At 38.5% G+C, this 13,554-nt stretch overlaps 3 protein-coding genes across 3 annotated transcripts; 2 read left to right on the top strand and 1 right to left on the bottom strand.

Moving 5' to 3' along the window:
* Positions 1-362: 362 nt before the first annotated feature.
* GL218_03657 (ATP-dependent RNA helicase DBP4) lies at positions 363-2,855 on the top strand (the record flags this gene model as incomplete). The annotated part of the gene is made up of 2 exons (XM_033580228.1): positions 363-491; positions 564-2,855. The coding sequence occupies 2 exons, from the start codon at positions 363-365 to the stop codon at positions 2,853-2,855; spliced, it is 2,421 nt and encodes an 806-aa protein (XP_033436705.1).
* Positions 2,856-3,512: 657 nt separating this feature from the next.
* Positions 3,513-4,592, top strand: GL218_03656 (putative FAD synthase; the record flags this gene model as incomplete). The annotated part of the gene is made up of 3 exons (XM_033580227.1): positions 3,513-3,718; positions 3,809-4,265; positions 4,392-4,592. 3 exons carry the CDS (start codon positions 3,513-3,515, stop codon positions 4,590-4,592), a joined length of 864 nt encoding a protein of 287 aa, XP_033436704.1.
* A 1,062-nt stretch (positions 4,593-5,654) lies between these two features.
* GL218_03655 (putative spindle pole body-associated protein sad1 protein) lies at positions 5,655-8,846 on the bottom strand (the record flags this gene model as incomplete). The annotated part of the gene is made up of 2 exons (XM_033580226.1): positions 5,655-7,545; positions 7,606-8,846. The coding sequence occupies 2 exons, from the start codon at positions 8,844-8,846 to the stop codon at positions 5,655-5,657; spliced, it is 3,132 nt and encodes a 1,043-aa protein (XP_033436703.1).
* Between the last annotated feature and the right edge of the window lie 4,708 nt (positions 8,847-13,554).

Raw genomic sequence — 13,554 nt, 5'->3', positions numbered from 1 at the left:
ACCTTTATGATGTAGGTAAACTTGAAGGTTGAGAGAAGAAGAAGGTTGTTCTTAATAATTTCCAAGATCTCCCGAAATTTGATTTGACATGATGGTTACAGCGATGGTTACAGGTACTTAGGCACAACCACCCCCTGTATTTCAAGGTTCCAATCTTTGGACTGGGTTAAGCCTCTGTGGCTGAAAGGCGGTCAAGAGATAACGCAGCTAGTGGACTAAAACGCGCTAGACCGTACGGAATAGTCTGGGCAGAATCCCCGCCAAGTCCAATTTTTTTTCCTAAGATTTACAAGTCGCATCAAGTCCAAGTTCAGATTTTTGTTACGAGCTATCGTTAATTAAAAATAATTAAAAAAATCGCAATGTCTGCGGTTCGTGCTGGGAATCGTGCGCCAAAAAAGCAGCAGCCACACAAAGAAAATACAAAGTCGTTAAAGAGGAAACGGGATCAGGAAGATGTCCAAAAACTACAAAATGCTGTAGACGAGCTTGTAAGTAATACTCTTCTTGAAATGTCGTTATGAAGAATAGAGCTGACAGAATCTTCTTTTTTACCTTTTTAGGAATTGAAGTCTGAAGACACACCCAAGTTCTCAACGTTACCACTTTCAAAACCGACTGCTTCTGGCCTCGAAGCGTCGCATTTCCAAAACTTAACCGATGTTCAGGCCCGAGCGATTCCTCTTGGCTTAAAGGGTCGCGATATTCTCGGCGCCGCGAAGACCGGTTCCGGAAAGACCCTTGCTTTCCTAGTTCCCGTCCTCGAGAAGCTTTACCGCGCGCAATGGACCGAATACGACGGACTAGGAGCTCTTATTATCTCCCCTACGCGCGAGCTTGCCGTGCAGATTTTTGAGGTGCTGCGTAAGATTGGAAGATATCATACCTTTTCCGCCGGTTTGGTCATCGGAGGCAAAAGTCTACGCGAAGAAGCTGAAAGGTTGGGGAGGATGAACATTCTAGTTTGTACCCCAGGCCGTATGTTACAACATCTAGATCAGACGGCCGGATTCGATGTCGACAATTTACAGATACTAGTCCTGGATGAGGCTGACCGAATAATGGATATGGGATTTAAATCTGCTGTGGATGCACTTGTAGAGCATCTTCCCAAATCGCGGCAGACGATGTTGTTCAGCGCTACGCAAAGCAAGAAGGTCTCGGATTTGGCAAGATTAAGCTTAAAGGATCCCGAATACGTAGCTGTCCACGAAGCTGCCGCTGCCGCGACCCCTACGACGCTAACACAACACTACCTTACTACGCCCGTAGCAGAAAAAATGGAAACTCTATATGGCTTTATAAAAGCCAACCTTAAGAGCAAGATGATTGTATTCCTGTCGTCAGGAAAGCAAGTTCGTTTCGTATATGAGAGTTTTCGCCATCTACAACCTGGTATCCCGCTACTACATTTACATGGCAGGCAGAAGCAGGTGGCGCGACTGGAGATTACGTCGAGATTTTCCGCGGCTAAATATTCCTGTCTTTTTGCTACGGATGTGGTTGCGCGTGGTGTGGACTTCCCTGCGGTTGACTGGGTAGTCCAGATGGACTGTCCCGAAGATACTGACACCTACATTCATCGAGTTGGGCGGACTGCGCGCTACGAAAGAGATGGAAAGGCAGTACTATTTCTGGACCCGAGCGAGGAGAAAGGGATGCTTAAGAGATTGGAGCAGAGGAAGGTACCCATACAAAAAGTCAATGTACGGGATAAGAAGAAACAGAGCATCAAGAACCAGATTCAGGATATGTGTTTTAAGAATCCGGATCTAAAGTACCTTGGGCAAAAGGCATTTATCAGTTACACCCGTTCCGTTCACTTACAAAGAGACAAGGAAATCTTCAACCTGAAAAAGCTGGATTTGGATGCGTATGCTGCCAGCTTGGGATTGCCTGGTGCGCCGCAAATCAGATTCCAGAAGGGTGAAGATGTGAAGAAGTTGAAGAATGCACCTCGTGCTGGGTTGTCTAGCGACTCGGAGTCCGAACTTGACGAAGACAAGAAAAAGCGAAAGAAGGGCGAAATCCGGACGAAGTACGACCGCATGTTCGAGAGGACGAACCAAGACGTGCTGACAAATCACTACAATAAAATGATTGGCGACGAGGGGCAAGGAGCGAGCGATGACAATGACGACGATCAAGACTTCCTTTCCGTGAAGCGAGTACTGGAAGGAGATGACTTAGACGACGCCGAGGAGGGCAATGGGCTGGCTCCCGGAAAGAAGATCATCACAGGTCTTGGCGGCGAAGAGCCATTCGTGGTAGATTCTAAGCGTAGGGAAAAGATGCTAAAGTCCAAGAAAAAGATGCTTAAATTCAAGGGTAAGGGAGACAAGGTAGTATTCGACGATGAGGGGATAGCGCATCATCCGTACAGAATCAAGGGCGAAGAAGACTTTATACAGGACGGATCCGCAGAGGCTCAGCGACAGAAATTTGTGGAGAGTGAAGCGGTTAAGGTCAAGGAAGCGGATATCAACGATAAACAACTCGCCAAGGACAGACGGCGGGAGAAGAAAGAGAAACGGAAAGCTCGGGAGGCAATGGAAGATGATGAGGCGATGGGTAGCATGCCCAGACTCTCGGGTGGTAACGACGGGGAAGATCCTCTCGCTCTTATGGCATCTCTACCAATGGTAGGAAAAGGGGAAGGTGAAAGGAGTGGTAACGAAATGTCCGAAGAGGAGCGTCCGCAGAAGAAAGCGAAGAAGTGGTTTCAAGACGACTCAGAAGATGAGAGACAGAAGGAAAAGAGTAGAAAAGGCAAAGGAAAAGTTATCGAAGTTGGCGAGGCACCAGATACCCTGGAGGATTACGAGGCGTTGGCTGCAGGACTGCTCGAAGATTGAAGAGTATGAAGTATTTAGGTATAATTTAAATAGGACGATGCTTGTTGCAGTTCCACAAAATTTGTTTTGATTAGAGTAAACTGTTTCTAACGGTTTCTAAAGTTGAAAGAGTATCACAAGCTAAAGTTGAAAAGCGTATTCATACGTGTAAGACATGTGTGTAGCAGAAGATGTATGTAGTAGGAGGTGATTATCGATAAATGCCTCCTATTGTAATGTAATCGGTACCTACATGTATACTACCCCGCGACCCCTCCATATCCCTTCTCACCTTCCCACCTTCCCACCTATAAAAGGAGGGGACCTTTTAAGCTGCCTTGACCCATAAAATTGTCAAGCCGTCTTACTGTAAGGAACGTCGCATTCAATCATCAACTCTCTCAACCCCCAGCTCTCGTCAGCCGCGACAACGAGGTCCCACCTTTAGTCTATACTTACTCATATAATCTCGTCAGATCATAAGTTATTTACGTCCTCGTCCTCTCGGTCCGATATGAGAAAGACGACCTTTCCCTAAGGTTCCTAAGGCGTAGTATGGCAAGCGATATTCCATGAATAACAACCTTCGTCGTTCTCAGCCTCGAGGACATCTAATTCTACAAACGGTCAAATTAGAGAGAATATAATAATAGACAATTGGACTATACTGAGACGGATATGGCGACGATTGAGAACGGGTCGACTCTGTCCCATCCCCGTACGAACGGCACGACGTCCAACGAGTTCAAGGTTCTATGTCACGGGCTCAAGGCTAAGGTGGACAGCTTTCTCGATACACCCACAGATGATAATGTCCTCAATTCCGTGAAGAATCAAATAATTATCGCAAGAGGTGTCATAGACGAAGCGCTACGGCGATATAGGTGCATAATCTCCCTTTTGAATTTTCTTTTTCTTTTCCTTTCCCTTCCGTTTCCGAGTCCAACTTCCTCGAGCTAACTACAATACGGTAGACCCGAAGAGTTATCTATATCTTATAACGGCGGGAAAGACTGCCTCGTACTATTAATACTAATTCTCGCCTCACTCCCCTCATCCGTTTCATTGCAGCCATCCTCGTCACAGGCCTCGGCAGCCACTCAACCCGAATCTTCTTTGCCTCTACCATTCCCGCACCGATTACAAGCCCTATACATCCGGCCGCCTCTCCCCTTTGCTGAGGTAGATGAATTCGTCACGACGACCTCGTCAGTTTACCACCTCGATCTCACCACGTCGAACCAGCCCATGAAGCCTGCGTTGACCGAATACCTGCGCGATCGTCCCGAGGTCAAAGCCGTGTTTGTCGGAACGAGGAGGACAGACCCACACGGCGCAGCCCTAACTTTCTTCGACGAAACCGATGCCGATTGGCCTCGCTTCATGCGCATACATCCCGTCATCGACTGGCATTATCGCGAGGTTTGGGGCGTAAGTCCTTCCCTTCATTGCTTATTAGTTCTTCCTCCCATTCGGCATTTTCCTCAGCTAGGATTTTAATAGGAATAAGATAAGAAACTAATTAGTTTGTGGACAAATACTAAAATGAGGGATTAGTTTATACGAGCTCTAGACATTCCATACTGCCCACTTTACGATATGGGATACACATCGCTAGGCGGCATAGACGATACGCACCCAAATCCGGCGCTAAAAGAGGGCGGGAAAGGGTCCAACAGCGAAGTAGATGGGCAACACTTCCGACCGGCGTATGAGTTAACAGAGGATAGAGAAGAGAGGCTGGGTAGAGATCGATAGCATTATCATGTTTTTATAAGCAAACATCAGGATGGTTGTTTCTCTTATGGTTTACAATTTAGAACAGCAGATAGTTCACACGAAATCCCAGCGACGATGAAGTGGACTAAGGGCAGCATATTTGGTATTCTGCACAGGTCTATGTCTATACATATGTACTCTCATACGGAGACGGGACAGTTGGAAGATTCGAGCTGCTCGGATGGTTTGGTTAGATAAAGAGAGGATTGGTTACTTACATAACCTACCTTATTTAGTTTCCTCATAGAAGGTAGATAGGTATTTATCTCCGCTTACTTTCTCTAGAGTTACTGGGAGAAGAAATAGATAGGCAAATGCGCTCATTATGAGATTTGGTTGTTTTAAACGTAATAGACGGCCTTTATGTGTTTAAATGTCTAGTAGGCGTAGGGGATAACGAGGCTTATTCATTGTGGGTGATATAAATGAGAAATGTTCAACCTTAAGGATTTAAAGGCTTATAATTACTTACCTCTTTCTAGTCATCCCCCCTTTTTCGTAATAGATAGCATGCTGTACTTGAAAAGAGCCTCCGCTTTCAAGGGCGAAGTCATTCAAAGCAAGCATGCGGATTTCAATAGACAAAGACAGCTAGCCACTTGTTCATAATAGTATTTGCTTGACCAGAGTATCAAAGTGCGCATGCACATTTATCTCTATGTATGATCGACGAGAGAGAAAAATATATCAAGGGAAGAAAAATAAATAAAAAGCTAAAATTGAGCAAAATATTATCTATTTACAAGCTTGGTATCATCGCATCAATCCCTCTGACCATTTGTCTGTCAGCCCTTCTTCGCTCCGACTTCCTGCCGTTCATGCGAAATACCAAGAATCAATACCAAAACTCCGTTAATAAATCTTTCTTGTTAGGTCGTTGGTTTAGGTAGTAAGATGAAACTAACTTAACCTGTCTATTGTGTCTGCGCGCCCGTCTCGTTGAATTTCGCCTATGCGATTTCATCTCGTGCTTGTGTTGTTGCCCCCTTTCTTAATGGGATGACTCCAAATTAAATAGGGCACGTATCAAACGCCTTATTCTCAACGGGTTACTTCATGCGATTTCCCTTCCACGACCTCGCCGTATAATCTGAGACGGTAGAAGCACGTATGGTCCGCGCCGTAGTTTGTTACCGCCTTGACAATGATGTGGCTGGTAGCAGCACGCATGCGCATAAGCTCGCTACTCATCTTAAAGATCTGAGTGCCATCGCCGTAGTCCCTGTTTTCATACGTGAAGTGGCCAATCTTGACGAAGCCCTCCGGTCCCGTGGTAGCCTCGGCTGCGAGTGGAATGGGCATGTGACTCGATGAGAAAGCGCGTACCTCGTCACGCAGCGTCACCTCTTCGATATACGCCCACACCTCGATATCCTTGGGCATCGCGCCCGGGTCCAGTGTCGAGCTGGGCAAGATATGCTCTACAACTAGGTGCTGTGGAATGACGATGCGGCTTGTCAATACCCCAATCGCGTTGGCGATTTGCGGCACCCCTCTGACGATCTTCCCGGCGCAGAAGCATTCGCCTTCTTCGCTCCAGAAGGTTACGGCAGACGATTGGGGCTGGGGCCTGTAGCCGTCACGAAGGTACCACTTCTTAGATTTTAGCTTTAAGTGGTCGCTGGGGGGTTCCCAGATTGATGAGCTGGAATAAGGATCGATGACTGCGCCGGCGCCCATGCCGAAGAAGTTGACCTGATTTATGAGCATATCATTCGCGTGGCCACGTATACGGCCGCTGGCCAAGGCGTCGAGTTTGGCATTCTCGATAGCTTTCCGTATTGCCCCATCGCAGATGATTTTGACTTCCTTTTCGGTCAAACCTCCATGTGTATTCTTGGCAGAATTACGGAGCTTGGTCACGGTATCCACGAGCTCTTTGATCCGAGAATCCTGAGCTACGAGCTCCTTGCGGATTTCTTGCTGGTAAGACTTGATTTCACCTCGGAATAGCTTTATGAATTCCTCCCTAGAAACAGCAACTCCACCCACCATTCTCTTTAATTCTTCCTGATTCTGACTCACCCAGTGGTCCCAGGACCGCAGGAATGATGCTTTATCAACTGGTGCTGCATGCTCTCCCGAAGAAGTGTTTGACCCGGTTTGTAACCCGAACCCGTCCTTGCTTAAACGTGATTTTATCGCGAGCCAGTGCGCGTTCGAGATTTCCGGGGCCGCCTTTTTGACATTTTCCAAAGTCAGAATAATATCGTCTTCCCTAATTAAGTCTCGTAGAGCGTGCCAGAAATCTTGTGATATCTTAAACTTGCCGTTTACGTCCTTTTCGACGAAAACTTGATCGGGAATTTTTGGTGTGATATTATTGACGAGCTTTGTTTGCGTATCTCCCGAATCGAGATCAATGGTGATTACATCCCCACTGATAGTTGAAGGTATAATCTTACCAATATTGCTCTTCATACTATCCCAGCTAGGCCATTGTGCGCCGGCGTCAGAAAAGACATCGTCTCGTGGTGATGTAGAGGCTCCGCCAATAAGGGTTAGTAGAAGCCAGGCCCAGAATAAAATAGTTAGAAATACGAAGGCTGTGCTCGCCCAGGCATTTGGGCCTCCAAGTGCCGCCCAGTCAAGCAATGAGCGACGATTCCGACCTCGATCTGTGCGACGCTTTTTAGGTCGATCTGGATTTTTTTTGGAAGGGGGAAAAAATTCCCGGCCCGAGTCGCTGGACGAATCATCATTGTTAAAGGGTTGATTACGCCTGCGATTGACACGTTCGTCGTCGGCTACATCTTGATATCCGGCAAAATTATCGGGCACGTTACCGAGAGGGTTCATATCTTCCGCCACCGGAACCGTAGGAAAGCTGTCGGACATTTGACCATTATTAACATTCCCGTCAGTGTTTATAATATTATCGTTATTAGCCGCATTGAAGGCATCTTCGTCGGGAATAGTATCAACGGCAGGTCTATTGTGAACATTGTTTACAGCGTCGGAATTAGCTTGACGGATATGTTTGGCAACATACTCCTTCCTCAACGCTTTTGCTTGCTGACCATGCTCGGCGCGCTCGGTAACTCTGTCAAACTCGGCCATGATTTTTGCCGTCGTCGTTTCATCGTTACCCATATCCTGTATTAAGGCTCTTACCGCCCGTATTTCTCGTGGCGTCAGATGGTCTAACATGTAATCAGGGGTAGAAGCTACGTCGAAATGTAGCTGCCGTGGGGACGTTCGCATGTCTCGGATGAGGTTTGTCACCCTCTGCCACTGAGCCGAGGTCAAGTGTGGCTCATTAGTGGTTTCTTGAGGCCCTGAAGGTGTAGGGCCGTTGTTGTTAGCGGGAGGATAGATGGTTGCGGGATTGTTCCCACTCGGATCTGTATACCCGATATCTTGGGCCATGTAGCTGCCGCCCCCGTAATAAATAGGCTCAGTTTCGTTTACCGAAAGTCCAAGCGCGGGTGCCTGGTCGTCTCTGCTTGAGGGTGTCGTGAGCGATGCGTCACTATACAATGCATTCTCGGTAGTGAAACTCCTTGACGAGTCAAGACGTATAGGAGCGCGTGCAGGAGCAACAAATGGTGTAGAGGAGGGAAAGGGGGCACCTCGTCCTGTTGGCACTCCGTAGAAAGAGCCTTCAGAGGGCGACGGTGCCGATGGATGTGCATTGTGGATAAGAATTTCAGGATCAGGGGATCTATACTGAATAGGAGCATACGGTGGTTTCTGATTGTCATTCCCCTTGGCCGTGAACATGCGGCCCAGCTTAGTTACACCAGGACCCTTGTAATCGTCGACACGCTGGGTCTGGGATCCGTGTTGAGCGGAGTGCTGGACGCTTGGTTGGGTATTCGGTTGATAGGAATCATCCACCAGAGCCATGTTTGACCCCAGCGCATACCCTTCAACGTTCGTTCCCTCGTCGACTCCATTGTCTTTTTCGGCTTCCTCGACGGTTTCTCCAACGATTCTTTTGAGATCATTCTCCATAGTATAACGCTTACCATCTTTACTATTCATTCGTCTGGTAAAGCGTTTATCTTCGTCATCCTCATTAACGAATCCAGGTTTGGCCTTTCTACCTCGACCCCTCTTCGCAGAGTCGAGGTTTATATGCGTATTGACGCCATATGATCCGTCATGAACTGGATATAGACCAGGAAGATCTGCTGGTGGCGGTTCAGAATAGAACTTTTGGCGCGCGGTGTTAGGAGTGCTACTTGTGCCAGTAGCACGGCTTCTCGCACGAGTGTTACGTCCAGACATGATATATTAAACCGGATTGAACCCGGCAAGAACACTAAGAAGGACCAGGTTAGCAAAGTATAGGAAGGACTCGTTATAATGCGCAACACTCTATGTGTGAAGGAGTCAAGGCAGCGGGCCCGAATGAGACGATGTGAAATATAACATGATTCTCGGCTTCAGCCCTCTTCATGTGAGGAATGATAAGAACTTATAAAGTAACCATTGAGACGAGGATAAAAATTGCGCTGCTAGAACGTACCTAAGCTCACCCCTACCCCAGAATTCAAGATATAGGTTTAAGTCACTTCACGGATCATACGCAATGAGCCTTTCGCTGAGACGGTTGGTTGATCTGAGGGATCACGATGAAAGATGAAGGAATAATGTAATGTTGATGAATCCTTTTTTTGATGGAGGTAGATGTAGATGAATAGATCTAGATCTGTTCATTCTCCCGTTGTCCTAGCCACCTTGCCTAATACCGGACCTCACGCGATGATGCGAAGCTGAAAGCGTCCTGGCGCAAAAGTAGTACTATGCTTTGTTAAGGGCTACTAGAATTACTAGAGCTACTACAGCGCACAAGGGCGGGAGTCTACCGGGTCCGGCGACACTCTGTAGGTGTAGTACTAGATGCATAAAGGTTGCGATCCGGAGTTGTTAAGCTAGGAAGAGACTTGATGTGAAGTTTCCGAAGACGGCTTTGAGCATGAGGTGCACAATGCTTTTCTTTGCTCTTTGTAGTTAGGTATCTTTATTGGTGCATCTAGAATCGTCAAAGAAACGATTGGAATGAACTTGTCGAATTGGTCAAAATGCCGACGACATAATTCATAACTGATCGTATATTTCAAAATTGGAAATAAATTAAGAAGAGGGAGGAATTAGGGTATCAGAATTCCAAGCATACATAGAATTCCAAGCTTGAAGTTATCCGGTCGCGTCGCGCCGCGCATATGGAACAACCTATTTAGGTAACAATTTAACAATTTAATAATGTAGGTACAACCTTAGGTGGTCTCGAGATCGAAAAGTCGGGCTTGATAATTCACGGCGCCACACATGGACGTAAACGTTAAACGCGTAAGCCACGATTTCTTGGCAAGCTGTATTTCATTAAGGTACCTATTTTATTGTACCTAATATATATTACCTAAGCTGCTTGCCTTACCTAAGAGTACCTAATTGGAGAGGTACCATTTAGCATTCCCGGCCGGATGGAGCAAGTGGGGTAAATTAAATATATTAAATATTAGTTTAATAGCTATATATAATACGCCTTTTATAATAATGTTATTTAATAAATTTTTATTAATATTTAATAAAGGTTTTTTATATTGAATAGGAGTAAAATAACTCTTGGAGTAAGGCTATATATTTAACGTATTAGGTCTTTATAAAAAGTATCTTTAATAGTTAAAAATAATATTTTATTTTCGAATATATAATTAGGTTATATTAATTAAGGGATAAAATATAAGTTTAAAGAAAAAGGAATAAATATATTTAATGTAAAAAAAAGTATATATAATAGGTATAAATGATTATAAAATTAATAAGTATATATAATATTTAACTATTTTATTATTTGAAATAAAAAGATTAATATTAATAATTATAATTAAGAAAATATAACGATTTAAGGACCTTATATGGTTTTTAAAGTTAAGATTATATAATAAACTTTTATATATAATATTATTATAACATTATATTTATTTAATATTTTTTAAAGTTAACAATATTAGCCATAGTAAGGTAATTTTAATAAATAAACCCTATATTTAACGCAAAATTTATTAATTAATATACCTTTAATAAAAATAAAGCCTTTTAATAATCTAAATTTTTTATATTTTTATTTTTAAATTTGATAATCCTAACTCACTTTTTAACCCTTATAACAACGTGTTTAACATAACTTTTAGTTTAATTAATAATTTTTTTAAATTTAAGCCTAATTTAATTAAGTTATATTTTAAATTTATCTTAACCTAGCTATTTAATTGGGAAGTTAAACTGTAATTGGTTAGTAGTATTTTTATATATATTAATAATTTATTTATAAAGCGTAAGTTTCCCATATTTATATTAATTAATTTTATATAAGCTAAGGTTATAAGAATAACGTTTATTTAAATTTATTATAATTAAAAAATCTTCGATTGGTATATTACTATTATTAATAAATAGTTTTATTAATTGTTTTGGTATTTTTGATATGTTTAAAGCTTTGGTTAATATTTCTTTAAGTATTAAAGGTTTAATCTAAGTAATAAAAGTCTTAAGTTAAGGTTAAAGTTTTAATTTAAGTTTTTTTTTGGACTTTTTGTTTTTTAAAGGTTATAGGCGTATTGGTAATTTTAAACTCTTACTTAATTTATTAATTATTTTAATATTAAGGTAAGTTAAAAGTGTTTGTATATACTATTCAAGTAAGGGGTAAATATTTACTTTACGTTTAATATTATCGAGTAAGGCTTTTAAGTTTTTTATAATTAAATATATTGTAAGGGTATATTAATATTTATATGTTTATTTGTTTTCTTACTTTATTATATTAAATGTAGCTATTTTTTTCGATACGTAAATTAATTTCCACTTTTTAAACGTTATTATTAATTATTTATTAATATAATTAGTTTATTACGTAATTTTATTTTTAATTATATTAAATATATAAATATATTTTTATTTAAATGTATAAATAATAAAGAGGTAGTAATAAATTTTGTTAGTTGCTTTTCTTTTTTTTTCTGAATCGGTTAGATTAATAAATATTAAAAAAGCCATTATTTTAAAAAGATTTTTTAGGATTTGCCTTATCTCTATATTAAAGCTACCTTTAAATAAATAACCAAATATTTAATTTAATATTGGTTTATAAGCCTTAACATAATTAAAGATATTAAATATTGTTAATTTTTATAAAGCTAATATTTACTTAATATAAAATTACTCCTTCTTTTTATATATTTGCAGGATATAAATAAGTTTAAAAAATAAATTATTTTTCTATTTATTTTTATTAATCTTTAACAGCAATATTTAAATATTAAATAAATTATTAAATTAATTATTTAAGGATATAATTTTATTAGTAATAATTGTACGTTATTAGTTAAAATTGATATAATTATTGGGACGGGGTAATAAGTTAGTATAAATAACTAAAATAAATAAATTAATATTATTATACGCGGTTAATTAAATATTGTTTATTTTTAGCTTAATAAAAAAAAAATTAAACATTTTAATAATAATAAAATAGGAAGGTACTATTAATAGGTAATAATATAATATAATATAATAAATTTGAATTTAATATTAAAATAAAAGTTATTTTAATTAAAAAAATAAAATATTTTTAATAATATTATAAAAAAAAAAATAGGATAATAATAAAATGATATAGTTAATAATCTTTTTATATTATATCTTAAAACCTTATTATTTCCAATTAGGAAAGCCTTAATTGGTTAATAAGTTAATTAAAAGGTGTTATATATACGTACAAATATTTATATTTTTTAATATAGGGTAACCATTATAATATTTACGATTTATATAAATACCCTTTTTTCCTCCTACCCTTCTTTCCTTTAAAAAATATTTCGTTTAAATCTTTTTAAAATAAATACATTTTTACTTTTATAACTATCTTACCTTTTTTTATTAACGTTTAATTAATTTTTAGTTAAATTGTAAGTTTATTTTGCTATTTTTGCAATAATATATCGTTTATAATAACTCTTTATTTTTCGAATTTTATTATTTTCGGGTAATTTAATTAAAATGTTTTTTTTTAAAACTATTAATAATAAAACTTTTAAAAAATTTACTATTTTTTTATTTTTATATATTTTTTCTTTTAATTGCAATATTTTAAACGTTTTATTTAACAATTACGATAATAATATCCGTAATAATAATAATAATAATAATATTTTTATTTCTAGGCTTTATTTTAATTTAAAGGTTTTAAAATGTTTTAATTAAAGATTTAATAAGTTTTAAATAATAAAATATTGGTAAATAATTAATAATATAAAAAAGTTTTATCTTCCATTTTTTTGGTTTATAAATAACTTAACGTTTAATAATTGATACGCGTTTTTAATAATTAGTAAATATAGCTACTTAAACATATAGCTATTCAATTTCTCGATAATATAGCAGTTAGTTAATATATTTATTAAATAATTATTTATAAACAATTTTAAATATTATTAAAAATTTTAACGCCGTATATTAATTATATTTAAAATTAACCTATAAATAGTTTATTTTTTATTTATATAGATATTTATTAAGGTAATTTAATTAGGTAGATTATATCTTAACTATAAAATTTAAAATATATTTAAAAATTAATCGTTTAAATTTATAATTATTTAAATAAAATTTTATATTATATTTATAAAAAATATTTCCGGTTTTTTAAATCTTCGATTTATATTAATATATAGCTATTTTTTAGCTACCGATTAGTACCTAATTAATTTAGTAATAATTGCAATAATTATTTATTTGCAGTAAAGTAATGTTTATTTCAGGAATTTTAGTTTTATTACTTAAAAGTTAATTATAATAGGGATTTTTTTATTATTAAAAATTTAATGCTAGAGAATTTATTATATTTAAAAGAATATTATAGTAATTTGTTATTATAGAAGGTTTTTAATAAATAAAATAATTTTATTATAATAAAATTTAATAATAATAA

The sequence above is a fragment of the Daldinia childiae genome (genome assembly GCF_008694065.1).
Source record: "Daldinia childiae strain JS-1345 chromosome Unknown Scaffold3, whole genome shotgun sequence".
Taxonomy (NCBI): Eukaryota; Fungi; Ascomycota; class Sordariomycetes; order Xylariales; family Hypoxylaceae; genus Daldinia; species Daldinia childiae.
Note: the sequence above shows the minus strand (reverse complement) of the source record. Positions and strands in the feature narration are given on the sequence as shown.